The sequence below is a fragment of the Colias eurytheme genome, chromosome 30 (assembly GCF_061535395.1).
Source record: "Colias eurytheme isolate Ceu_HAF_F1 chromosome 30, ilColEury1 Martin Lab GWU primary, whole genome shotgun sequence".
Classification (NCBI taxonomy): Eukaryota; Metazoa; Arthropoda; class Insecta; order Lepidoptera; family Pieridae; genus Colias; species Colias eurytheme.
In genome coordinates, this window is record NC_143009.1 from 275,060 (window position 1) to 296,490 (window position 21,431).

The 21,431-nt window shown below is 32.8% G+C and overlaps 1 protein-coding gene across 1 annotated transcript; it reads left to right on the plus strand.

The window, feature by feature from the left end:
• Positions 1 to 211: 211 nt before the first annotated feature.
• Zip102B (Zinc/iron regulated transporter-related protein 102B) lies at positions 212 to 20,849 on the plus strand. The gene is made up of 6 exons (XM_090118483.1): positions 212 to 518; positions 2,368 to 2,545; positions 12,749 to 12,859; positions 14,646 to 14,784; positions 15,091 to 15,209; positions 16,335 to 20,849. Exons 1-6 carry the CDS (start codon positions 423 to 425, stop codon positions 16,550 to 16,552), a joined length of 861 nt encoding a protein of 286 aa, XP_089974609.1. The 5' UTR covers positions 212 to 422; the 3' UTR covers positions 16,553 to 20,849.
• Positions 20,850 to 21,431: the final 582 nt, after the last annotated feature.

Genomic DNA, 21,431 nt, shown 5'->3' on the forward strand with positions numbered 1-21,431 from the left:
ATTATGATGATCTGATATTAGCTGTTATCTCACATGTTATCTATTTTAAAATCTATTTATTAACACGTCACTAAGCATGTCACAATTTTTGCTTGATTGCTTCAGTGTATACCTACGGTGTATACGCAACTTAAATTGAGCAATATTGCCATACGTAATTATGTTGACACTTGATTGACAGTTCATATTACACTGTGTTGCTGTGTTGTCATTTGTCAAGTTTAGCAAAATCGACCGTGTATCGTACATGTAAAATACTTTCAATTTAAATAAACTAAATCATATTTTAAATTCCATAATAGTGTTAATTAGTGAATAATGAATGATCGACGCTCGATAGAAGTCTGATCTTCTCGCTACCGCAGTTATTGATAAAAATATTCTCTATATATCGGCGATCTGTAAATTTTTTGCTTAAAAAAATGGATGGAACCGTCGTCTTGATTTTATTAGCTTTAGTAATGCTAATCGGATCCTATGTTGCTGGTAGCATCCCTCTGAATGTCAGCATGTCTGAGGTAAGAAACTTCCATACAATAAAATAAGATTTTTATAAAATTACGCGTAAATAACACAGTCATCTTGCATCCAGCTGTTTCCTCAGATTTCGTTTCGAAAGCATATTTTGTAACACTTGTAGCAATAGTTATTGCAATTATTGCAAATTCCACATTATCAATATACTTTTGTAATAATCAATGTAATATTATTTCGATTTATACAAATTAAATTTTTTTTGTGATAAGACTTATGTTTTGAAAGTATGAATATGGAGTAAGCGTTTTTCCAACCAATATTTCTAGCTTTTGTTTGATATGAGTTAAGCTTCCCAAAATTTACTGATTTAACTTTCCTTTCTAGAAAGCATATTAATTAAAAAATCTAAACAAAATACATACATAAATTAAGTCTTATGACATACATTGTATTCCAATAAATGGAAAATTATTTTCATCTATGACAGTTCAGTAGAAACTGTTAATTTAAATATTTAGAATCATACACAAATAGATATTAGTTAGTAACTAACTTAACTATTCCTTTGAATGATTTAAATTTCACTCATAAAACAGAAAAAGAATAGTCGAAACTTATGATCAAAAGGGATTTGTTTGTACATCACGTTGCGCGCTGTCAGCATTTTACGCGGACATGGGTCATTTTGGTACATATTTCATTAGTTCGCATTCGATCACCATAGCAATCGCGCGTACTCATTACCATTTACATAACTCAGGCCCCGGAACCACAGACACAATAGAAAATCTATTGTGTCGTGGACCGATTGGGCCGCTTGGGGCTCAATGGGTTAACCATATAGAATTAAGGCAATAAAGGCATTATTGTACTTAATTCTTTTATTTACTCTGCACGGGCCCTACAACCCCGTACATGGATAGATTAAATAAACTGGTTAAAAAAATGTAAATCGGGAGTTGGTAAGCTTGTTAGGACGACACAGCTTTTCATACCTAATTTATGTTTAACAGTTTGATAAATATTTCAAGCAAGCATTTATTATAAATTGCGAAATAATGTAAAATTTATTGAATTCGTGATTGGATGCGATGGCTTTTATTTCTTTCACTGTTACATTGTAAAAGTTATGCTATATTTTTTGGATAAATTGTATGCATTGCTGTATCGAGCTTTTCAATTTAAATTTCAAATTCAAATTTAAATTAAATTCCAGCCAGTGGTTTCAGAGATTAGCGTGTTAGTTACAACATTTATAACTAACGAACATTAATTTTGTAATTGTCACCACTAAATAAAAGTAAAAAAAATAAAAAATCTCACAATATAAACTACAATATCAAATGCTTTTATAGGTCAATTCTCAAATTTTCGTTATTAAAGTACTAAAACTACTTCGGAAAAATAATATAATGAACTAGCGGTCCGCCCCGGCTTCGCCCGTGGTACATGTTTACGTTTTCTCTACATAAGAACCATCCTCGTACTTCAAGGAATATAATAAAAAAAGAATTATCGAAATCGGTTCAGCCGTTCTCGAGTTATGCGCTTACCAACACATTTTGCGATTCATTTTTATATTATATAGATAGATGAATATAAATCGCATTTAAAATCTTTAATTTCTAAAGGTATAATACTCGCGTAATATCAAACCCTAGAAAATACTAAAACTAGTTAAAGCCAACCACCTTCTAGTATATAAAAATAAGTCGGGTTTTCCTTCCTGACGCTATAACTACAGAATGCACGAACTGATTTCCATGGTTTTGCATTCGTTGGAAAGGTCTCGGGCTCCGTGAGGTTTATAGCAAAGAAAAGGTGTCTCTGGTAGCGAAACGGAGTTCGCCCGGTTTGCTAGTTGCTTATAAATATCAATTCTTTTCACAGGAAAAGCTCCTCAAAGTGACAGTATTCGGTGCCGGTCTCCTCGTGGGCACTGCATTAGCGGTGATCATACCTGAAGGTGTCCGTTCCCTGTTTGGGGAACGAGCAGTCACGAATTATACAGCTGAACCACCAGTGCAGACAGATTTGCACTCGGTTATCGGGATATCGTTGGTTTTGGGTAAGTTTTAGAATAAAAAATAAACTTAATATTTTTACATATAATAAAATACATAAATATAAACGCTAAAATTTAAAAACAATTGTTTCTAATTTTTCGACTTTTATTCGATCACGAGTAGAGTCGAAAGTCGATTGCCGAAAGTCGATTGCTTAGGTGAGATGGGGCCAGGTGGGGAGAGGTTAGGCGTCGCGTCACCCCGGTAAGGCGGAATACGCGGGTTCAAATTCCGCTGAGTGGGTGAATTTTTGTTTTTCTTTAAAAATGTAAATAATAATTTATGTCGGTTAATTCTTTGCTTTGCCCGTTTTGTCTAAAACCTAAATTATACCATGGACTAATAGAATCTAAAGAGGACTGATGATTGTCATACTAGAGATCGTACCCCGTAATTTCAGCTTATTGCTAGATGGCGCTCTCATTTGAGCTTATTATTTAATTTGCAGTTTTAAAAGCGCCACCTAGTGACCAATTTTAGAACTAAGGAAACGGCAAACTATCGATTTTCAATTATTACATCTAGAGGGCGTTGTTTTAAAAACTCGAGTATTTTTGAATTGTTATTTTAGTTTTATTTTATTGGTCATGGACTAATAGAATATATAGATTCTATAAGTCCATGTTATTGGTCCATGATTTTATCTTAAAATTTTGTTACACGTCTTTTTTTGTACTTTACAGGCATGAACATAGGTAAAATAAATAAATAAGCTAAAAAAGGAAATAAATTCAATATTCATTTAAAATTTTCGGTTTGTGTAGAATCCGTTCCTTGTTTTTGTTACAATCTACCAAGGACCGATATAATTCGTCTACCTAATGGTCTACCTACGTAGTGATTATAATAATATTATTAGCTGTGATGCTTTTATTAAATAGGAATATGGACTAACTTAAGCCCGCGGCAGCTCTGCCGACGGAGAATACAGCTACTGGGTAAAGTGGACATATCATCTCCAGCCGTTAGATGGAAAGTATATGCTAAATTTCATTGAAATCGGTTCTTCCGTGTTCTTTAGTGTTAGAATAGTTTTGAAAACACGTGCTAGACGTGCACAAACTATTTATCGGGCTTCCGACATATTCTTTCCCGAAGTCTACTACGAAATTTCATTAAAACGGTTCAGTTGTTTATGCTTAGATGCGTGACAGACAGACAGACTTACTTTCGCATTTTTAATATTATAGTCGAGCCAATTTAGGGCCGATTTTTCAATGTTTGGACTTTGGATAAAACTTATTTGTCGAATAATGTATAAAACTACCATTTTAAAAACGTATATGCCCATATTTGACAGTTTACGTGACATTTTAATATTATCGTGTAATACTTTAATGGACGGATGAGTTTTATCCGAGCATTGAAAAATCGGCCCTTGAAAATAGGCAACATTTGACAGTTCAACAAAATTCAACAACGTAACCTATAGTGGAGCCAATTTAATAGGCAACATTTGACGTCTATCAATTTTATCTTCATAGGGTGGTAACCTGCATAAAAACATCGATTAAAGTGAATTAATCGATACGGACTTGAAACATTTGTCAATCGAACTTGAAACACATGTCAATAATTTATGATAATTTTAATTCCCAAGTAATCAATGCATTCGATACTAGATGTCAGATTTCGATTTTTAGAGTAACGTCTCTGGTATTTAAAAAGAAAAAAGGTTTATTGACACAAAATTGTAGCGACGTCAGTTCTTTAAATCAGAAATTGTTTATTATGTTTAGAATGGTTTATCAGTAAAATCAAATCCTAAAATTACTTATATCGGTTATTATTATAATAAATATGTAATCGTAATTGAAAAAAGTTAAGCAAATGTGCAGTTCTAACAAAACGAAATATCATGTTATTCTATGTCGTCGTTACTAGGTTACGTTGTTGAATTTTGTTGAACTGTCAAATGTTGCCTATTAAAATGGCTCTACTATAGTAACGACAACATAGAATAACATGATATTTCGTTTTGTTAGAACTGCACATTTGCTTAACTTTTTTCAATTACGACCACATATTTATAATAATAATGACCGATACAAGTAATTTTAAGATTTCATTTTACTGATAAACCATTCTAAACATAATAAACAATATCTGAATTGAAGAACTGACGTCGCTACAATTTTGTGTCAATAAACCTTTTTTCTTTTTAAATACCAGAGACGTTACTCTAAAAATCGAAATCTGACATCTAGAATCGAATGCATTGATTACTTGTGAATAAAAATAATATCATAAATTAATAAATTCGATTGACAAATGTTTCAAATCCGTATCGATTAATTCACTTTAATCGATGTTTTTAAGCAGGTTACCTCTCTTCGAAGATAAAATTGATAGACGTCAAATGTTGCCTATTAAATTGGCTCGACTATAGTAACAACAACATAGAATAATATGATATTTCGTTTTGTTATTGTTTTGTAAATTGCTACTTGGGCTCTATTATGAGAGGATGTTGACGTTTATTCAGTGTAAGAAAAATAAAAAGGTTTATTCATTTGGTAATCATTTATTTTTTAAAATTCGAAGTTTTGGATGCATTTTACTTTTGTCTAAAACTTCATGTTTTGACGTTTTACAATAAAAGTTAACTTTTACTGTAATTAATTGGTTTATAATGGACACTACGTGATCATAACATGTAAAGTTAAGAAGCTGGGCTGCCTCGGAACTCAAAAATTGCAGGATGTGCTTAGAAAGTTGAGATTTCAAGTTAATATGGTGCAACATTTTTTCAAAGTTCAAATTAAATGCTTCGAGGGCCAAGGAAACCAATTTTATAAGATTGTCACTGGGCATCTTAAGTTTAATTGTTTTGTTAAATGAGAACGATTTATTTAAAATAAGTAATTCTTTTTCACTGTTTAAAAAGGCTTCTTTTTTTTGTAACGTTTGGTAGCAAATGTCACAAACATTATTTTTTAACAAGTGCATGGCTAAATAGCCTGCAAAGTAAGGCGCTGACTCCACGAGCGAGAGAATCGCGGCGATATTATCGTCGTGCCACGTATTTCTATACACTCTCTATGGAACCGTCTCCACACAGCGATATTATGGCCGCGATGCGACGAGTGGCAATGAGCGCGCGAAACGTCATTACATCGTCGCTAGCCCGCTGCTAGTCGCGGCGGGCTAGCGACGAGTGCGCTGTGGGCGCGCTGTCAAACGCAGCGGCATTTCAGCGTTGCCTCTGGTCTTCTCTTCAAGGAAACGTGGCGATACTGTTACGAGTCGCGGCGGAAACGCTGCGATTCTGTTACGACTCACGACGATACGCGGCGGAATTATCGCTCGTTCGTGGAGATTATCCGACGATATAAGGGCGGACTCGTCGCGATTCTCGCTCGTGGAGTCAGCGCCTATGTGACAGAGCAATGTTCAAGAGTTGCGGGTTCATGATCATCGCTCTGCTCGCTGCATCGAACTTGCTGGGTCACCGTTTCAACTTCAGACAACAATATTCTACGAGAGGGTGTTTTATTGCTACATGAAGGCTGTGCAGTTGTTTCCTCAGACGCCTTAGAAGGCATTGGTTGAACATTGGTTGGACATTCAATAAATGTTCCATCTTCATCTTCACAATTTTTTGATGACGGTAGTTTTATCAATGAATTGACTATGCTGCTCCTAAAAATTGTTCTCAATTGTTTGGCCGTTGGGTTCCTATTTGACCCGCTTTTTTGCCTAAACCTGGCAAACAGATTTTCACAAACGTCTTGATTCAGCCTGTTGGTTATTAAAAAATCAATGTTGTCTGTAGACTCTTCGTGAAATAGTTGGAGTACTGCCTTGCAATTCTGGACCATGCCATCGAAACAAGGCGGTCGAGTCAAAACTAATTTAACGTCTTTTTTTGTTTTTCTTATCTTTTTTTTTTTATTCCCTCAAAAACTTCTGTCCCTACATTAATTGAATTTATAACGTATGTCGATGTTTTCGAAAGTCCGAATCTGTGCGGGTTTTTATCATACTTTGCTTTGCTGTTAAATGCATCAAATAAATTATTTACTATTTCCACAAATTTTGCAGTATCATTTGCACTATGACTCTTTAATTCACCTGTACCTTTGGCTGTCCTGATTGCTGCGGCAACGGAATTACTAAAAATCTGAGTCGCCAGACTAACATTCATTTTTTGGAAGGGATTTGGGTTTATATGACGATCTGTTATTTTAAGCAGGCACCTGCTCTTAGTTGATTTTTTATCCAATTCATATGTTTGAACTACGTCATCAAATGAGATAATTTTGTTTCCATAAATAAAATCACTACTCATTAAATTATTTCTAATATTTTTAATTAGATGTGGGACATCAAAAAATGCATACACCTTTTTTTCATTCACAAAAAAAAAGGGAAAGTCTATTGATACCCCTAAATTTTTGTATAATGTTTGATTTGTTTCTTTGAATATTGCAGGTAAAAAGTAAAAAAAATAAGTTATTTTAAAAGCAATAAAAATAACATTGTGTCATGGATAGATTGATTAAATATAATTTTTTTCCATCGCTGACGATAACTTCGTGTATAAAATTATAATTATTTCATCATACATAGTGATGTATTTTGATATGTTTGACACTGGTCAAACCTACAAATTCAAACATAATCATAGAAGCTGCTTGCACAAAGACTGTATGGGTAATTTGACATTTTGATGATTAGAGCATTTATTGTGGGGATAAGGGCTTGAAATAAAATGTAGATTCTTTCAAAACCGTCTTAATCATTGACATGGAAAGAGTTGTCCGTTCAGTCCATTCCAGCATTCATTCACATTCATCGGTTTGAATACAAGCTATTGACTTAAATGCATTGATGCAGTTAGCTAACTTGGATACATTTATTTATGTGACTATTTACTGAGGCTACTTGAGCGCACTGTACTGCAGTATGTATGTACATTGTACATAGTATAGTGCTGCACTGTAGTAAAAGTTGTTCAGTTTCATTATGTTTGCAGGCTTTTTTAATAAATTGAAGAGTGAAAACCACTGTAACATCCTGTCAATGTGGATCAGAATTATTTTTGGCATGAATTTTAATTACAATTGAGTATTTGAATTAAATTTTTTTTTGTGATAAATGGAAAGATTATATATTAGTTTTATAACAAAACTGTTTTTATTTTTATTTTTTTTGCAATAATTCAAAAGTTATTTCAAAATAAAAATTAGTCTTTGAATCCAGTACCGAAGACACGCCGACAACTCCCGAAGCGTCACCCGAGCGCGTGTGACGTCATAATGTTAGTTTTCACTCATTGCAGTTGATAGAAAATTAATATAGTTTGAAAAACTAAACAGGATAAAAAGATAAATTCATGAAATTATTGTATTGTTACCGGGTTTTTATAAGTATACAAAATTTAAATTAAATCCGTCGGTTTATAGTGGGTCTAAATCGAATCGAAAGGAGAATTGGTTACATACAAACGTATGTTTTAAGCTGATCCTGGCGATCCTTATCAGGATAAATTTATGATATTATTGTATTGTCATCGGACCTTGATAAGTGTTCAAAATTTGAACAAAATCCGTCGGTTTTAAGTGGGTCAAAATCGAGTCGAAACTTCGAAAGGAGTCGGTTACATACAAACATACAGGTGAAGCTAATAAAAGCGTGATCTATTTAATTTTGTTGTCTTTATTAAATTACATATTAATTATATTAATATATTATTATATATTAAAAATGGCGAACCTCAAAAGTTATCGTTTTGTACCATTATGTACGAATACTACAAAGGCAACTCCTGACAAAAATCGGTGATCATAAATATATCAACATCAAGAATATTATTCGTAACTAACTAACTAATTCGGAACCAACTAACAAATCGACAATCGTATGTAAACGCTACTGCAGTTAATAATAGCTATAACATTATGACGTCACAACTGTGGTGACCAGTCATGGCGCGTTTTTAGTCACGTGATTCTAACTTAAATTTCATCAATTTTTAATTGCTTATAATTAACGGAAAAAAAAATTTTTGTAAGTTATTTGCATTAAATATCAATATTATTAATAATAAAGTTTCAAAATACATAAAAAAAATCAATAATTTTTTTTTATTCAAATACTCAATTATTAACATAAGTATCTCCTAGTAAATTAAAACATGAATTGAAATATTTACCAATTTCCATATCTTTAGTTTCCTGTGCATGTGCAGAAATCGATGGTTGTTCAACAACGCCAGCTTTTTGATAATGGACAGGTACTGCTTTTCCAATAAGTCGGTTTCTCTTGATTCCTTTATGGATGACGGACTCATCAAAGTGGTCAGCACAAATGAATCTACAGTGTAGTTCATCTTTGGTCAAGGAATCCAAAAATAAATTTCCTGCAAAGATTAAAGCTCAATTTTAATCAAATTATTAAAGGAGATTGCCCAAGTGACTATGGCACTTGGTATCGCAATCAAACTTATTGTGTCAAGATGAAGTATAGCTAAATTTAAAGCTTGATGTTAGTACTTTTAGATATGATTAAAGTTTTTATGTAAATAAGCCGCAGTTCGCGACAATAAAAATAAAACAATAGTTTTATTCAACACTTCAAAAAACTACTTAATCGAGTTTAAACTAACGATGAACGTTAAGTTTTACATTTATTACACAGGTAATATTTTAATTTACAAGACAAATGTGAAAAGTAAATCGTAATTTAAACATTATTTCAAAATAACATCGAACAATGCGTCGAACACATTCATTTGACATTTCAAATAGAAACTATGACATATGACGCTTGCAAGAGAGATAGATATAGGTATGTGTCAAAACAAAACTTTTACTTTTATTTCTATTTATTCGGTTTAATTACAACTTAATAGTGATAAATATGATCATTATAAATACAAATAGGAATTAACAATATCACGAACACGTGACACAACTAGTATTTTACCGATTCCATACGTAGTCATACATGTTTCAAAAGAAAAACTATGCTTTTACTATTATTTCAATTTATCCGGTATAATTAAGACTTAATATTGATACATATGATCATTATAAATACAAATAGGAATTAACAATATAACGAATACGTGGCACAACTATAATTTTACCGATACCACCCGTGGTCATTCTCCTTTGTACTTACTTTTTAGTGACAAGCAGAAAGCCAGGGCTTCATGGCACAATTTTATTGGTCAGTAGGTTATTATTCTAAATTGTTATGGTTTTAACTTACTTACTTACAGGGTTACTTACAGGGTTCTTTTAATTGCCTGCCCTACCCCTAGGAGTAGGGTGCCGCAAGATAATAAACAGTTACCGTGCGCCCCCCGTGTCTATAGGTATCTAAGTCATAGCGCAAAATAAAATAAAAAATATGGAGCTACCTTACCTGAATGTTGTATCCAGAGCGAAAGTCGTTCTTCATCGTTAACTGGAAACCGAAACACTGATACGTCTCGACTTGTTTTTTCGCATCCTACATAAACACATCTCACGTAGGACATCTTCCACACACAAGTATGCCGTAGTCACAGGTTGAGCATAAAACGAAGTCCAGGTACAAGCAAGGGTCAAAACGGTTGGGCGAGAACAGGGTCCGATGGGCAAGCAGGGGTCGTAAAATAGTAGAAAGAAACCAGAAAAATAAACACAAAGTCACTCTCGAACAGCGATGAACGAAGTGAAAAAGTTAAATCTGTATTCTGTCGGTCAACCGTCAAACCGTTATCAGTGTTGCCAACATAGCTGGCCCTAATGTCGCCGTTTCTCGTGCATGAAGTAGCCTAATATCGCCGCATTTCAGTTGTAGACTCTAGTAGCTTAAAGTACCTATCCCAAACATCAAACTATCATTATGAATTAAATAAAATGACGTTTTTTTAGTTCATTTTAAAATCTACATAAACAGTTAAACAAAAATTAGAATAATCAGAATTATTCTAAATCTTGAATTATTAGAATTATTCTAAATTAGAATTATTCTAAATCTAAATCTTCGAATCAGAATTCATCCTCTGCTAGCAATAATAAGGCATCCGCAAAACTTTTAACTGCTGGTAGTTTTTCCCCATTCATCACGATAATGCTTGATATATTTACCATGTTTACCCATTTTGCACAAAAATTGCACAGGAGAAGTACAAAGCGAAAGTGACAAGTTAGTTGTCCAGAGTAGCCTAATAATTATTATTGGCGACCAGTCGCCTTTTAGATTTTTTCGTCGCTGATTCTCGTTCTGAGTAACCTAAATGGTGAAAAATCGCCTACATTGGCAACACTGACCGTCATTAGTCAAAATATTAAAATCAAGAAAGTATTATTTTACGCTTATAAATCTATTTATAATAAAATACATTAAAACTAAAACAAATGACATTTAAAAGTACTAACACAAGAAATAATTTGTAAGAAATAAAGATAATAATACTTATAGACCGGGAGATACTGACACAAAATTTCGAGTCATTTGTAACAAGGATGGCGGTTCTATAGGGGTCTTAGTACGCAATGACAAAAAGAAAAATGATGGTGTGAACGCTGGTACCGGTGTCTTAGTCGCGTGGGCGTTTGTCGAACTCGTCGGAAAAATAGCGAAAATCAAACGATTTGTAACACAAAAATTTTAGAATTTACCGATAGCCCATAAAAAAGTAGTAGGCGGTAGTGTCATGCCATACTTTTCCGGTGTGACTTACAGCCCGCCATACCGACGCGAATGTGTTGATTTAAATAAAACAATCATTCAACCATTTGTACCAGGCTAACTTTTGCACAGGTAACTATCGTCGTGCAGCCATTTACGAAAATCGCCATGCCATACTTTTCGGACGATTCCAAATGGTCGCCATACCGCCGAAAATCTGCAAAAAATTTTTATTTCGCCAAACTTTTTGTACCAGTATTGCATTTGGATTTTTGGAGAGTATTTGATAAAATGTGACCATTATTATATTTGCCATACTTCTAGTAGGGGGAAAAAGTGCTGTTATACTTGAAAACTTAATTTATTATTAATTTATATAAGTGAGGATTTCCAACACTTAGATCTTTGAAATTTTGTATTTATATTTGTTGATCCTCAAACTTACAGGAAAATTAAGTGCCATACTGTTACAAATCGTTTGACTTTCGCTATTTTCCGACGAGTTCGACTAACGCCCACGCGACTAAGCCGCCGGTACCAGCGTTCACGCCATCGTTTTTCTTTTTGTCATTGCGTACTAAGACCCCTGTAGAACCGCCATCCTGTTACAAATGACTCGAAATTTTGTGTCAGTATCTCCCGGTCTATTAATTACTTAATACGTAATTTTTTTCCTAATTATTTTATCTTTTGGACTTTGAATTATGTTAGTAAATATAAAAATATTTTTTGCCTATGATTTGATTTATACCAATCCATACTTCCATATACATACTTACATATACATGCTTATACCTTGATATTTATTGGTCCATGCTTAAATTATTACATAATATTATAAATTCGAAAGTAACTCTGTCTGTCTGTCTGTTACTCAATCACGCCTTAACTACTGAACCAATTTGCATGAAATTTGGTATAAAGATATTTTGATACCCGAGAAAGGACATAGGATAGGTTTTATTCCGGAAATCCCACGGGAACGGGAACTATGCGGGTTTTTCTTTGACTGCGCGGGCGATGCCGCGGGTGGAAAGCTAGTATACACTAAATCAACTCATAGACAAAAAATTATTTTCACATGAATTTTTAACATACGTTTTAACATGTCATGATAAAGTTAAGATAATATAATATTTTGGTACATTGATTTTTTTTATTAGCGACATCTCTTAACATCATTAAACCAACTTAATGCTCTAAAGCGACATCTAGTTCTTAAACGTATAAAAAAACTTTTAAAAATGCCAAATGCTACTTAGAGTGACATCTATCGACAAAATTGGGAACTAAAAAACGAGTTATGTTTTTTAGTATGGCTATTGTAAGTCCTATATATTCTATTAGTCCATGATTATACTAAAACCTTCCTTTTGAATCATCGCTATCTATTAAACCGTATCAAAATCCATTGCGTAGTTTAAGCATACATAGGGGCAAAGATTTAAGCATACATAGGGACAGAGAAAACGACTTTTATACTATCACTATCAATTGTATTTTTTCTAGAATAAATTATTGATTGATTGATTGATTGACTATGTAGTGATTAAATTAAAACATTTTGTCTTCCACAGGTTTCATATTCATGCTAATGGTGGACCAGCTGTCAGCTCGGTACAACGACTCGAGTAATCCTGTAGAAAAAAATGTCACAGCGACCGTGGGACTCGTGGTGCACGCTGCTGGTAAGTTGGTGATGATGATGATGATGAAAGGATGTTTATTGTGAAAAAAAAATCTAGAAAATGATGACTATAGAGGCGGTGATGTGTATGTAGAATTTTTTGAAGTGAAAACTTCTTTAGCGGCGTTGAGCACTTTTTCTGTAATGGGTATAAAATCTTAAACTCGCGTGACCTGATCGAAAAAGCGTAAGACGGATACCATTCCAAAATATCAAACATGCTCAACGTTAATAATCAAGTTTTCACTTCTGCCGGCACTCCCTCAGTGCAACCCGGCTTTTTTTTTAAGAATACTTGGGGCGTGATCTACAGTAGATACCAAAGCCAAAAATATAGTTTTTAGAATTTTTGTCTGTTTGTATGTCCGGGCTAATCTCAAAAAGTACTGCATGGATTTACTTCAAATTTGGTACAGAGATAGGTTGCGACCTGAAGAGTGATATAAGACAGGTTTTATCCTGAAATTCCCACGGGAACGAGAACTATGTGGGTTTTTCTTTGACTGAGTGGGCAAAGCCGCTGGCAGAAAGCTAGTTAAAAATAAAATTACTTTTACACATAACATTTTTATAGGCCATACTTAGATAGTAATATAAATATGCTAAATTCCAATAGAATTATTAATAAGCATTGAATTTAATGAGGTTACACGTGCAATAAAAAATGATGACTGTATTAGTATTTGATTACAAAAGTTTGTTTAATTTTAAAATGTGGATACAGTCACGGTATTTTCTAGTGTTGTTTTAAATTAGTTTATTTTAAACACAGTTATTCATATGTAACGTAATAATATGATAAGAAAACTAAAATTACTCAAGCATTTCATAATTATTACGTACTAGCTTTACGCCCGTGACTTTGTCCGCGTAATAAAACAAAAACGCATAGTTCCCGTTCCCATGGGATTTCCGGGATAAAACTTCCATACTATGTCCTTTCTCAGGTTTGAAGCTATCTTAATATGTATATATAAATCTCGTGTCACAATGTTTGTCCTCAGTGGACTCCTAAACCACTTAACCGATTATAATAAAATTCGCACACCATGTGCAGTTCTATCCAACTTGAGAGATAGGATAGTTTGAACATGTAGGTACCACGGGCGAAGCCGGGGCGGACTGCTAGTATTTATACTAAATATCATCCTAATCGGTTAAATGGTTCAGGCGTTAAGGAGAGAAATACACAGTTACTTTCGCATTTATAATATTAAAGTAATAATAGGGGTGTGTCAACTTTTTCATAACCAAACAACTTTTTGTTTTTGCGCTGTGGGTGCATATGGGCGACGCTGATCGCTTTTTTTTACTTCTATACATATAATAAATCTGTAGAAGGGTCAATTCTGTACATTGAAAATATTGAAAAAATAAATAGCAGGGGGTGTTACTGGATCGATACCAAACCCAAATATGTGATTAAAAAAATTTTTGTCTGTCTGTCTGTCTGTATGTGAAGACATCACGTGAAAACTAACGGTTCGATTTCGATGAAACTTGGTATAATTATACCTTATTATCCTGGGCGTAAAATAGGATACTTTTTTCCTGGAAAAATACGTAGAAAAAAAATTAATCTTAATTTTTCAGTTTTATCCATAGACTTTGTTCTGTAGAACCGCGAACACACGTTGCGTATTATTAAAGGCCTAGCCGTATTTGGGTCCAATAGATATTTATAAGATGTCATTGTCAGAGTTACTGAAAACGAAGACGGAGTCGCGGGGGAAGCTAGTTTTATAATAATTGTTCAGTGTTTTATACATTTTTTCACCTATTTTCAGCTGACGGCATAGCTCTAGGTGCTGCGGCGACCACATCACACGCGGACGTCGAAATCATAGTGTTTTTAGCGATAATGTTGCATAAAGCGCCAGCCGCTTTTGGATTGGTTACATTCTTGTTACATGCTGGGCTTGAAAGGTAAGAAAAAGTGTATCATTGTAAAAAAAGGCAGAAAAATGTAAAAATTAAAAAAAAATAGTTTTTAAAACTGATTTTGTTGTCAAATTTAAGTCAATATCGTACTATATAAAAAAAAAAACATTCAATACTATGCAAAAAATTGAAAAAATGTATAGGTAACCTTTTTTTATTGGTAGATAATGAATTACACTATATTTTTTTTTTTAAATTACGCAAGTTTACATTATAGAAAACTAATTTACAAGTCAAAACATACAGCTGTTATTCAGATATTTATATTTATTGACATTTAACTTATTCCAGGAACCGAATCCGCAAACATCTCCTAATATTCTCTTGTTCCGCGCCTCTACTTGCACTAATCACATACTTCGGCATTGGCAATGAAAGCAAGCAGACGCTGAGCGACTTCAACGCGACTGGTGAGTTTTAGGAGAGATTAGGAATTTATTAGGAGAAGTAATAATTAGCATTAATCACATATTTTAGCATTAGTTCCGAGAGTAAATAGACATTGAGCGACTTCAACGCGACTGGTGAGTTTTAGGAGAGATTAGGAATTTATTAGGAGAAGTAATAATTAGTATAAATCATGTACTTTGGCATTGGCAACGAGAGCAAACAGACGCTGAGCGACTTCGACGCGACTGGTGAGTTTTAGGAGAGATTAGGAATTTATTAGGAGAAGTAATAATTAGTACTAATCAAGTACACACCTTTAAAGTTTAATGTACTGTCAAATCTCCTTAATATTAATTATTATCTATACTTCTATACTAATATTATAAAGAGGAAAGGTTTGTATATATGTATGTATTATGTATGGTTTTCACGCATAAACTACTGGACCGATTTTGATGAAATTTGGCACATACAATCTTTAGACCCTGAGAAAGAACATAGGCTACCTTTTATTGCGAAATACGTACCATGGGCAAAGCCGGGGCGGACCACTAGTCGTACAATAATCAACTTGACTCTCAATCGCCTATTAAAAGATCGTCAAAAAATGTCCGAGTGGCTTTGTATAAAAGTGGTATAAAACGTTCATTGAAATTAACACCTTATTTCGTGGCAGTAATGTTCAAAGTCCATTGTATCGCTCATTAGAAAACTCTGCCTTATACACGTGGAGGCAGAGTTTTGCCTTAGATAATTTTTATTTTTTAGCGAAATTGTGAGTCTCGTAATTTTTTATTGTACGCTAATAAATCTTTTGTACATTAATACAATCACAGTATTTACTTTTGTTTCCATTTTACTCGAGCATTATTATTTTACATTTAAAATTTTGAAGTGAAACTTCTTTAGGCGCGTTGAGAGTAAAATTTCATCGTCATAGCAATACCGTCACGTCTTGGTATAAGGCGATTTTGTTATCATTGACCCTTGCTAAAGAAGTTTCACTTCTGACACGTGTGCGCATCGCTCTTTTTTTTTGCGCAATTAAGCTGTTACTTATATAGTTTGAAGCTTAAACCAGTAGTAGCGGCTTTATTTTTCAATTTTTATGAGATATTTTGTAAAAAAAACCTTATCTTCCACAGGTATAGCGATGCTATTCTCGGCTGGCACGTTCCTATACGTTGCTACTGTACACGTCCTCCCCGAAATAACCAACCCCCACCCCACACATACCCTTCTACCCCTCCAAGAGGGTATTCCCCCGAAACGGGGCTTTTCCGGCCTACAGATGCTAGATGTGATTATTCTCTCTTGTGGCGCAATGTTGCCAGTTCTATTGACAATGGGACACGAACATTGATATTTACCCCACGTGTACAGGGTCGCTAAGGCCCTGTACAGGATAGTGTTGATACTCGTGTGTGTCAATCTGTACCTACGGTTCTGTATCTATCTGCTGCAACGGGATAAAGTGAGGAAGCGGAATTGATGCGATTTTGCGGAAATGATAGATTTTTGTGAAAAAAAAATTTTTTTTCGAAATATTTTTTTCAAATTTTTGTTGTATGTTGAGGGAGAGGAATTGATGAGATTTTGGGGAAATGATAGATGTTGAAAAAAAATTTTTTTTGGAAATTGTGTGTTTGTGACGTTATAAAATGGTACGTACATGTATATTTTCTAATTTTTGAAAAAATTTGGAGTGATTGGAAAAACAATTTTCTTTCGCGTAATTAAAAATTAGAATTAATGTAATATTTGTGAGGACACATAATATTATGTATGTCTATTTTTCTATCTGTCTGTCTATCTCTTGTCACGTGCTATAGCCGAAACGGCTATATTTTTATAAATGTATAATCTATACATAATTTTAATAAATAGATGTATGTCTAGTTTTTATTGTTTAAAATATTTTCGAAGTGAAACTTCTTTAGGCGCGTTGAGAGTAAAATTTCAAGGTCGCGTCATGGCAATACCGTTACGTTATGGATCGTCATGGTACGGCGACGATTTTGATATCTTTGAATCTTGCCAAATAAGTTTCACTTCTGACACGTGTGCTCGGCACACACTCTTTTTTCTTGGTTGTATTGAGTACATATATTTTATTAAAATGGATGTTTTAAAATAATTGCGTATTGTAGAATAATACTTTCAACTGTATTCCACATTTGGAATGAACACAACCCCATCATTTTGGGTTCAGTAGTTTATAAGTAATTGTGTATAATGAAACAAATATACTTTCATAGTAGAGACTTTTCAGGTAGAGTAGATATTTTGTAAAATATTTAATCGTCCTAAAATGGTATTTAAATAAGACTATGAATAATCCATTTTTGATGCGATTTTGCTATATGCGTCTTTAAAGATAATCTATATGTGTAATAATACATAATTATTAGTCATCATGCTGTCTCTTTTTAACTAATAATAATTTTGAATTTGTATGTAAATGAAGTCGGTCAAAGAGAGAGACAACACGATTTTTAAGTGTCTCTGTACATATTGTATACCAAGTTTGGTATTTTTTAAGGAAATCCATGTAATTTTTAATATTAAAAATGTATCTATAATTATATTATTAAGGCCAATTTTATAGTTATTATAAGTTATATTCTTCTTTGAGAATAAACATTTACTTGTGCGATCAGGCACAAGGCAATATAAAACTTCTGAATACCCTCGTTTTAAATAAAAAAAATGATGTCTATGCGCATTTGAGATTTAGACGTCGTAGAGAACAGACGTGCCGCGTTAATATTACAATTACATAAATGTATATTTTAACCATTTTAAACGTTTTTTTAACTTTTAATCAAGTTTTAAATTTAAACCTTCTAATTTCCTAAAAAATACGTGTTAAGGTCCTATAAGATCTTAAAAAAGTAATAAATAAGTGTTTAAATGCGCAAATAAATGTGCCAAAATGAAAGGGGAGTTGGAATGAAGTTATTTCATAAATGTGTGTGAAGTTATTTGTTAAATGTTTCATAAATGTGAAATTTATATTACAATTCATCCTCATTATCTATTAACTATATTGGTGTCTATATTATAATCGATTATTATACAATAAAAAGGCAAAAAATCGATTTTTATATTCAATTCGCGTACATGCATTGTTATTTTTAAACTACCGTCATTTTCATCAAAAAAAAAAGCTTATGATTCGACACAGGGATTCATTCCGCATTTGACTGTCAAGGAAGGCGGTTGTGTTTAAAGCGATAAAATAATAATAGTTCAGTATTATAGTCGTAATTGTATATAATATGCATAGTACACTGTATTTAAGTATATTGATTAATTTTATGTTGATTTTTTGTATTAATTAGTCACATTAAAATTAATTATACTTTTATATATTAATTTGCAAACTTTCCGATGAAAAAAATAGTTTATCTATGATATTATAAGTAAAAAGGTGTAGATAGGTTACCAACACAACATTCGATCTTCACACACGGCACACTAACGCACACACGATTAGACGTCACAGTGAGATGGCGTGAATCAACTATCGTGAGTGAAAGAGACAACTAGAGTTAAATGTGGCTAATTGGCCACATTTCGACGTGCCTCTCCCGGAGCGTTATTAACCTATCTATACCATTTTCAATTTATTACTATCACCACTATTCCATTGAAACATAATTGAATAATAGGTTTATAAGAATAATTTTACGTTTTTGTACTAAGTTTTAGTGAGACTAAATATAATTAAAGAGATTTTAATTGCTTTTTAAAGGAACAAAAGCGGACAAATTTGTTCTGTGACATTTTTAAAATAATTAGTATACTCTCGGATGTTTAATAATTTCTCCAGAATATCTTTTTAGAGTAATTAGGAGTAATTTTTAAATATCATGAGGGTATTTTTAAATATTCGTAGATTAAGTTTTAAACGAGCAGCTTATAAAAAGCAATGAATTCCCGTATGATTAAAACACAATTCTATATACGAATTTTTTGTCAAAACATTCCACAGCTGACCGACATAAAAAAAAATTAAATCTATAAAAGCCAATTAAAGAAAATGGCTTGCTTTTTAATACAATAAAGTGCAATAAACCAAATTAACTATGTCATGTATTTGTATCTGTAGAATTTTTATATGGAATTGTGGTTAAATTTGCGGGTAGTTTTATTTTTTAAAACCTAAGCGTGATAAATATTACATATAAGCTGAGAGCACATGTTTATAGTTTTAAGTTCCTATATTTTGTGCATGTATATCTGTTGCTGTCAACTGGTGGATTCTGCTATTTGATTGAATGACTAGCGCGTTCATTGAATGATGACAGAATTAACTTTTTCCCAACGTTCACTAACCTATTTCTGGGTAGAAACCACGAACTAACCTAACCCATCCCCTTATCCAAATTATAACGTTCAGTCGAGAGGTTTAACGTTACATTCAACAAGTTGACGATTTGTCCTTTAGTCATTCAATGAAATCGCTAGTCATTCAACCAAATAGCAGATTCAACCAGATAACTGCGACATATCGACAGGGTTTTTCTTTATAGATTCTTTGTTATTATACAACCTTAGATTTTTTAATCGGCAATATACAATTTATTGTTTTATTATTTTTTTTTCGTCGTATATGTGCGACAGAGAAGGAAATATAGTGCAAGCGAGATACATAATGATTTTGCAGTTTTAATATTTTATTTAATAAAATTTAAGTTTATTTTTTCTTACATTCCAATTCTAACTGCCACAATAAAAATTTATATTACCCGAATAATTATATACATATGTGGTAATTTTTAATATGTACATTAATACTACATACTAAAGACTGTGTAAGTGGAATCAAGAAAAAATGTATGTCTATTGATTTTTTATTTATTTCAACACGCTTATATTAGCTTCAGCTGTATGTTTGTATGTAACCGACTCCTTAGACTCGATTTTGACTTTAAACGGACAGCTTCAAACTTTGTACACTTATCAAGGATCGGCGACATCCCTACTAATATTATAAATGCGAAAGTAACTCTGTCTGTCTGTCTGGTTGTCTGCCCAGTTTAAACCTCTCAACCGATTTTGATGAAATTTGGCACAGACAATCTTTAGACCCTGAGAAGAACATAGACCTTTTATTGCGAAATATGTACCACGGGCGAAGCCAGGGCGGACCGCTAGTAATACAATAATTCCATGAGTTTATCTTATTATGTGATTTTTGTTTCAAAGTGAAACTTCTTTAGACGCGTTGAGAGTAAAATTTCAAGGTCGCGTCATGGCAATACCGTCACGTCATGGAGTAAGGTGACAATTATTTAAGTTTCACATCTGACACGTATGCTCGGTACTCTATCGTATGTAGTATTGATGTATTAAAAACTGAACTGTTTCTCAAAGTTAAGCAATATTTTAAGTATGATTATTTATTATTCTTATTGTTGTAGATTATTTGCTCAAAATGTCAAGAATTGTATATATTTTTTGTTGTTTTAATTTTTAGAGTTATTCCGAATGTGGGTAGTTGAAAAAAATTCATGTAAAGTAAAATTTATAAAAATTCAAATATTGTTTGTAAATGCTGATTTTTATTTACTTTTGATGATAATCTTAAATATGCATTTTTATTATTTTTTCGAAACTACCCTACATTTGGATTATCCCAAATTTTTATATTAATTTAAGTAATATTAATTTAATATTGTATAAGGCCTATTGGATAACATTGTTGTATTGATATGGAAATAAATAAATGGAATATATTTGTTGTTTTATTACATTACCTTATTTAGACCAGAACCTATACTTATTCTATCCTACTAATATTATAAATGCGAAAGTTTGTGAGGATGGATGTATGTATATGTATGTATGTTTGTTACTCTTTCACGCAAATACTACTGAACCGATTACAATGAAATTTAGCACACATAGAGGGTAACTTGGATTAACACATAGGTTTTATTCCGGAAATTCCACGGGAATGGGAACTGCGGGTTTTTCAGCCGGCTGAAAGCTAGTATATTATATTACGCTAATGCGAAATTACATCTGACGGTTTTTACAGCTAAAGTACCTATTGCAGTTTGTCAGTATGCCTGTTTAGGCTAATTTTCGAAACGACTAGATCGATTTAGATGTATTCGCATTAAGAGTACTTAACATCTCTAACTTTTGTAATAAAATATAGTGGATTATGAACAAAAATAGATTCCACAGACTAAGCTTAATTTATGACGATGATGTCTGTTATTGTGAAA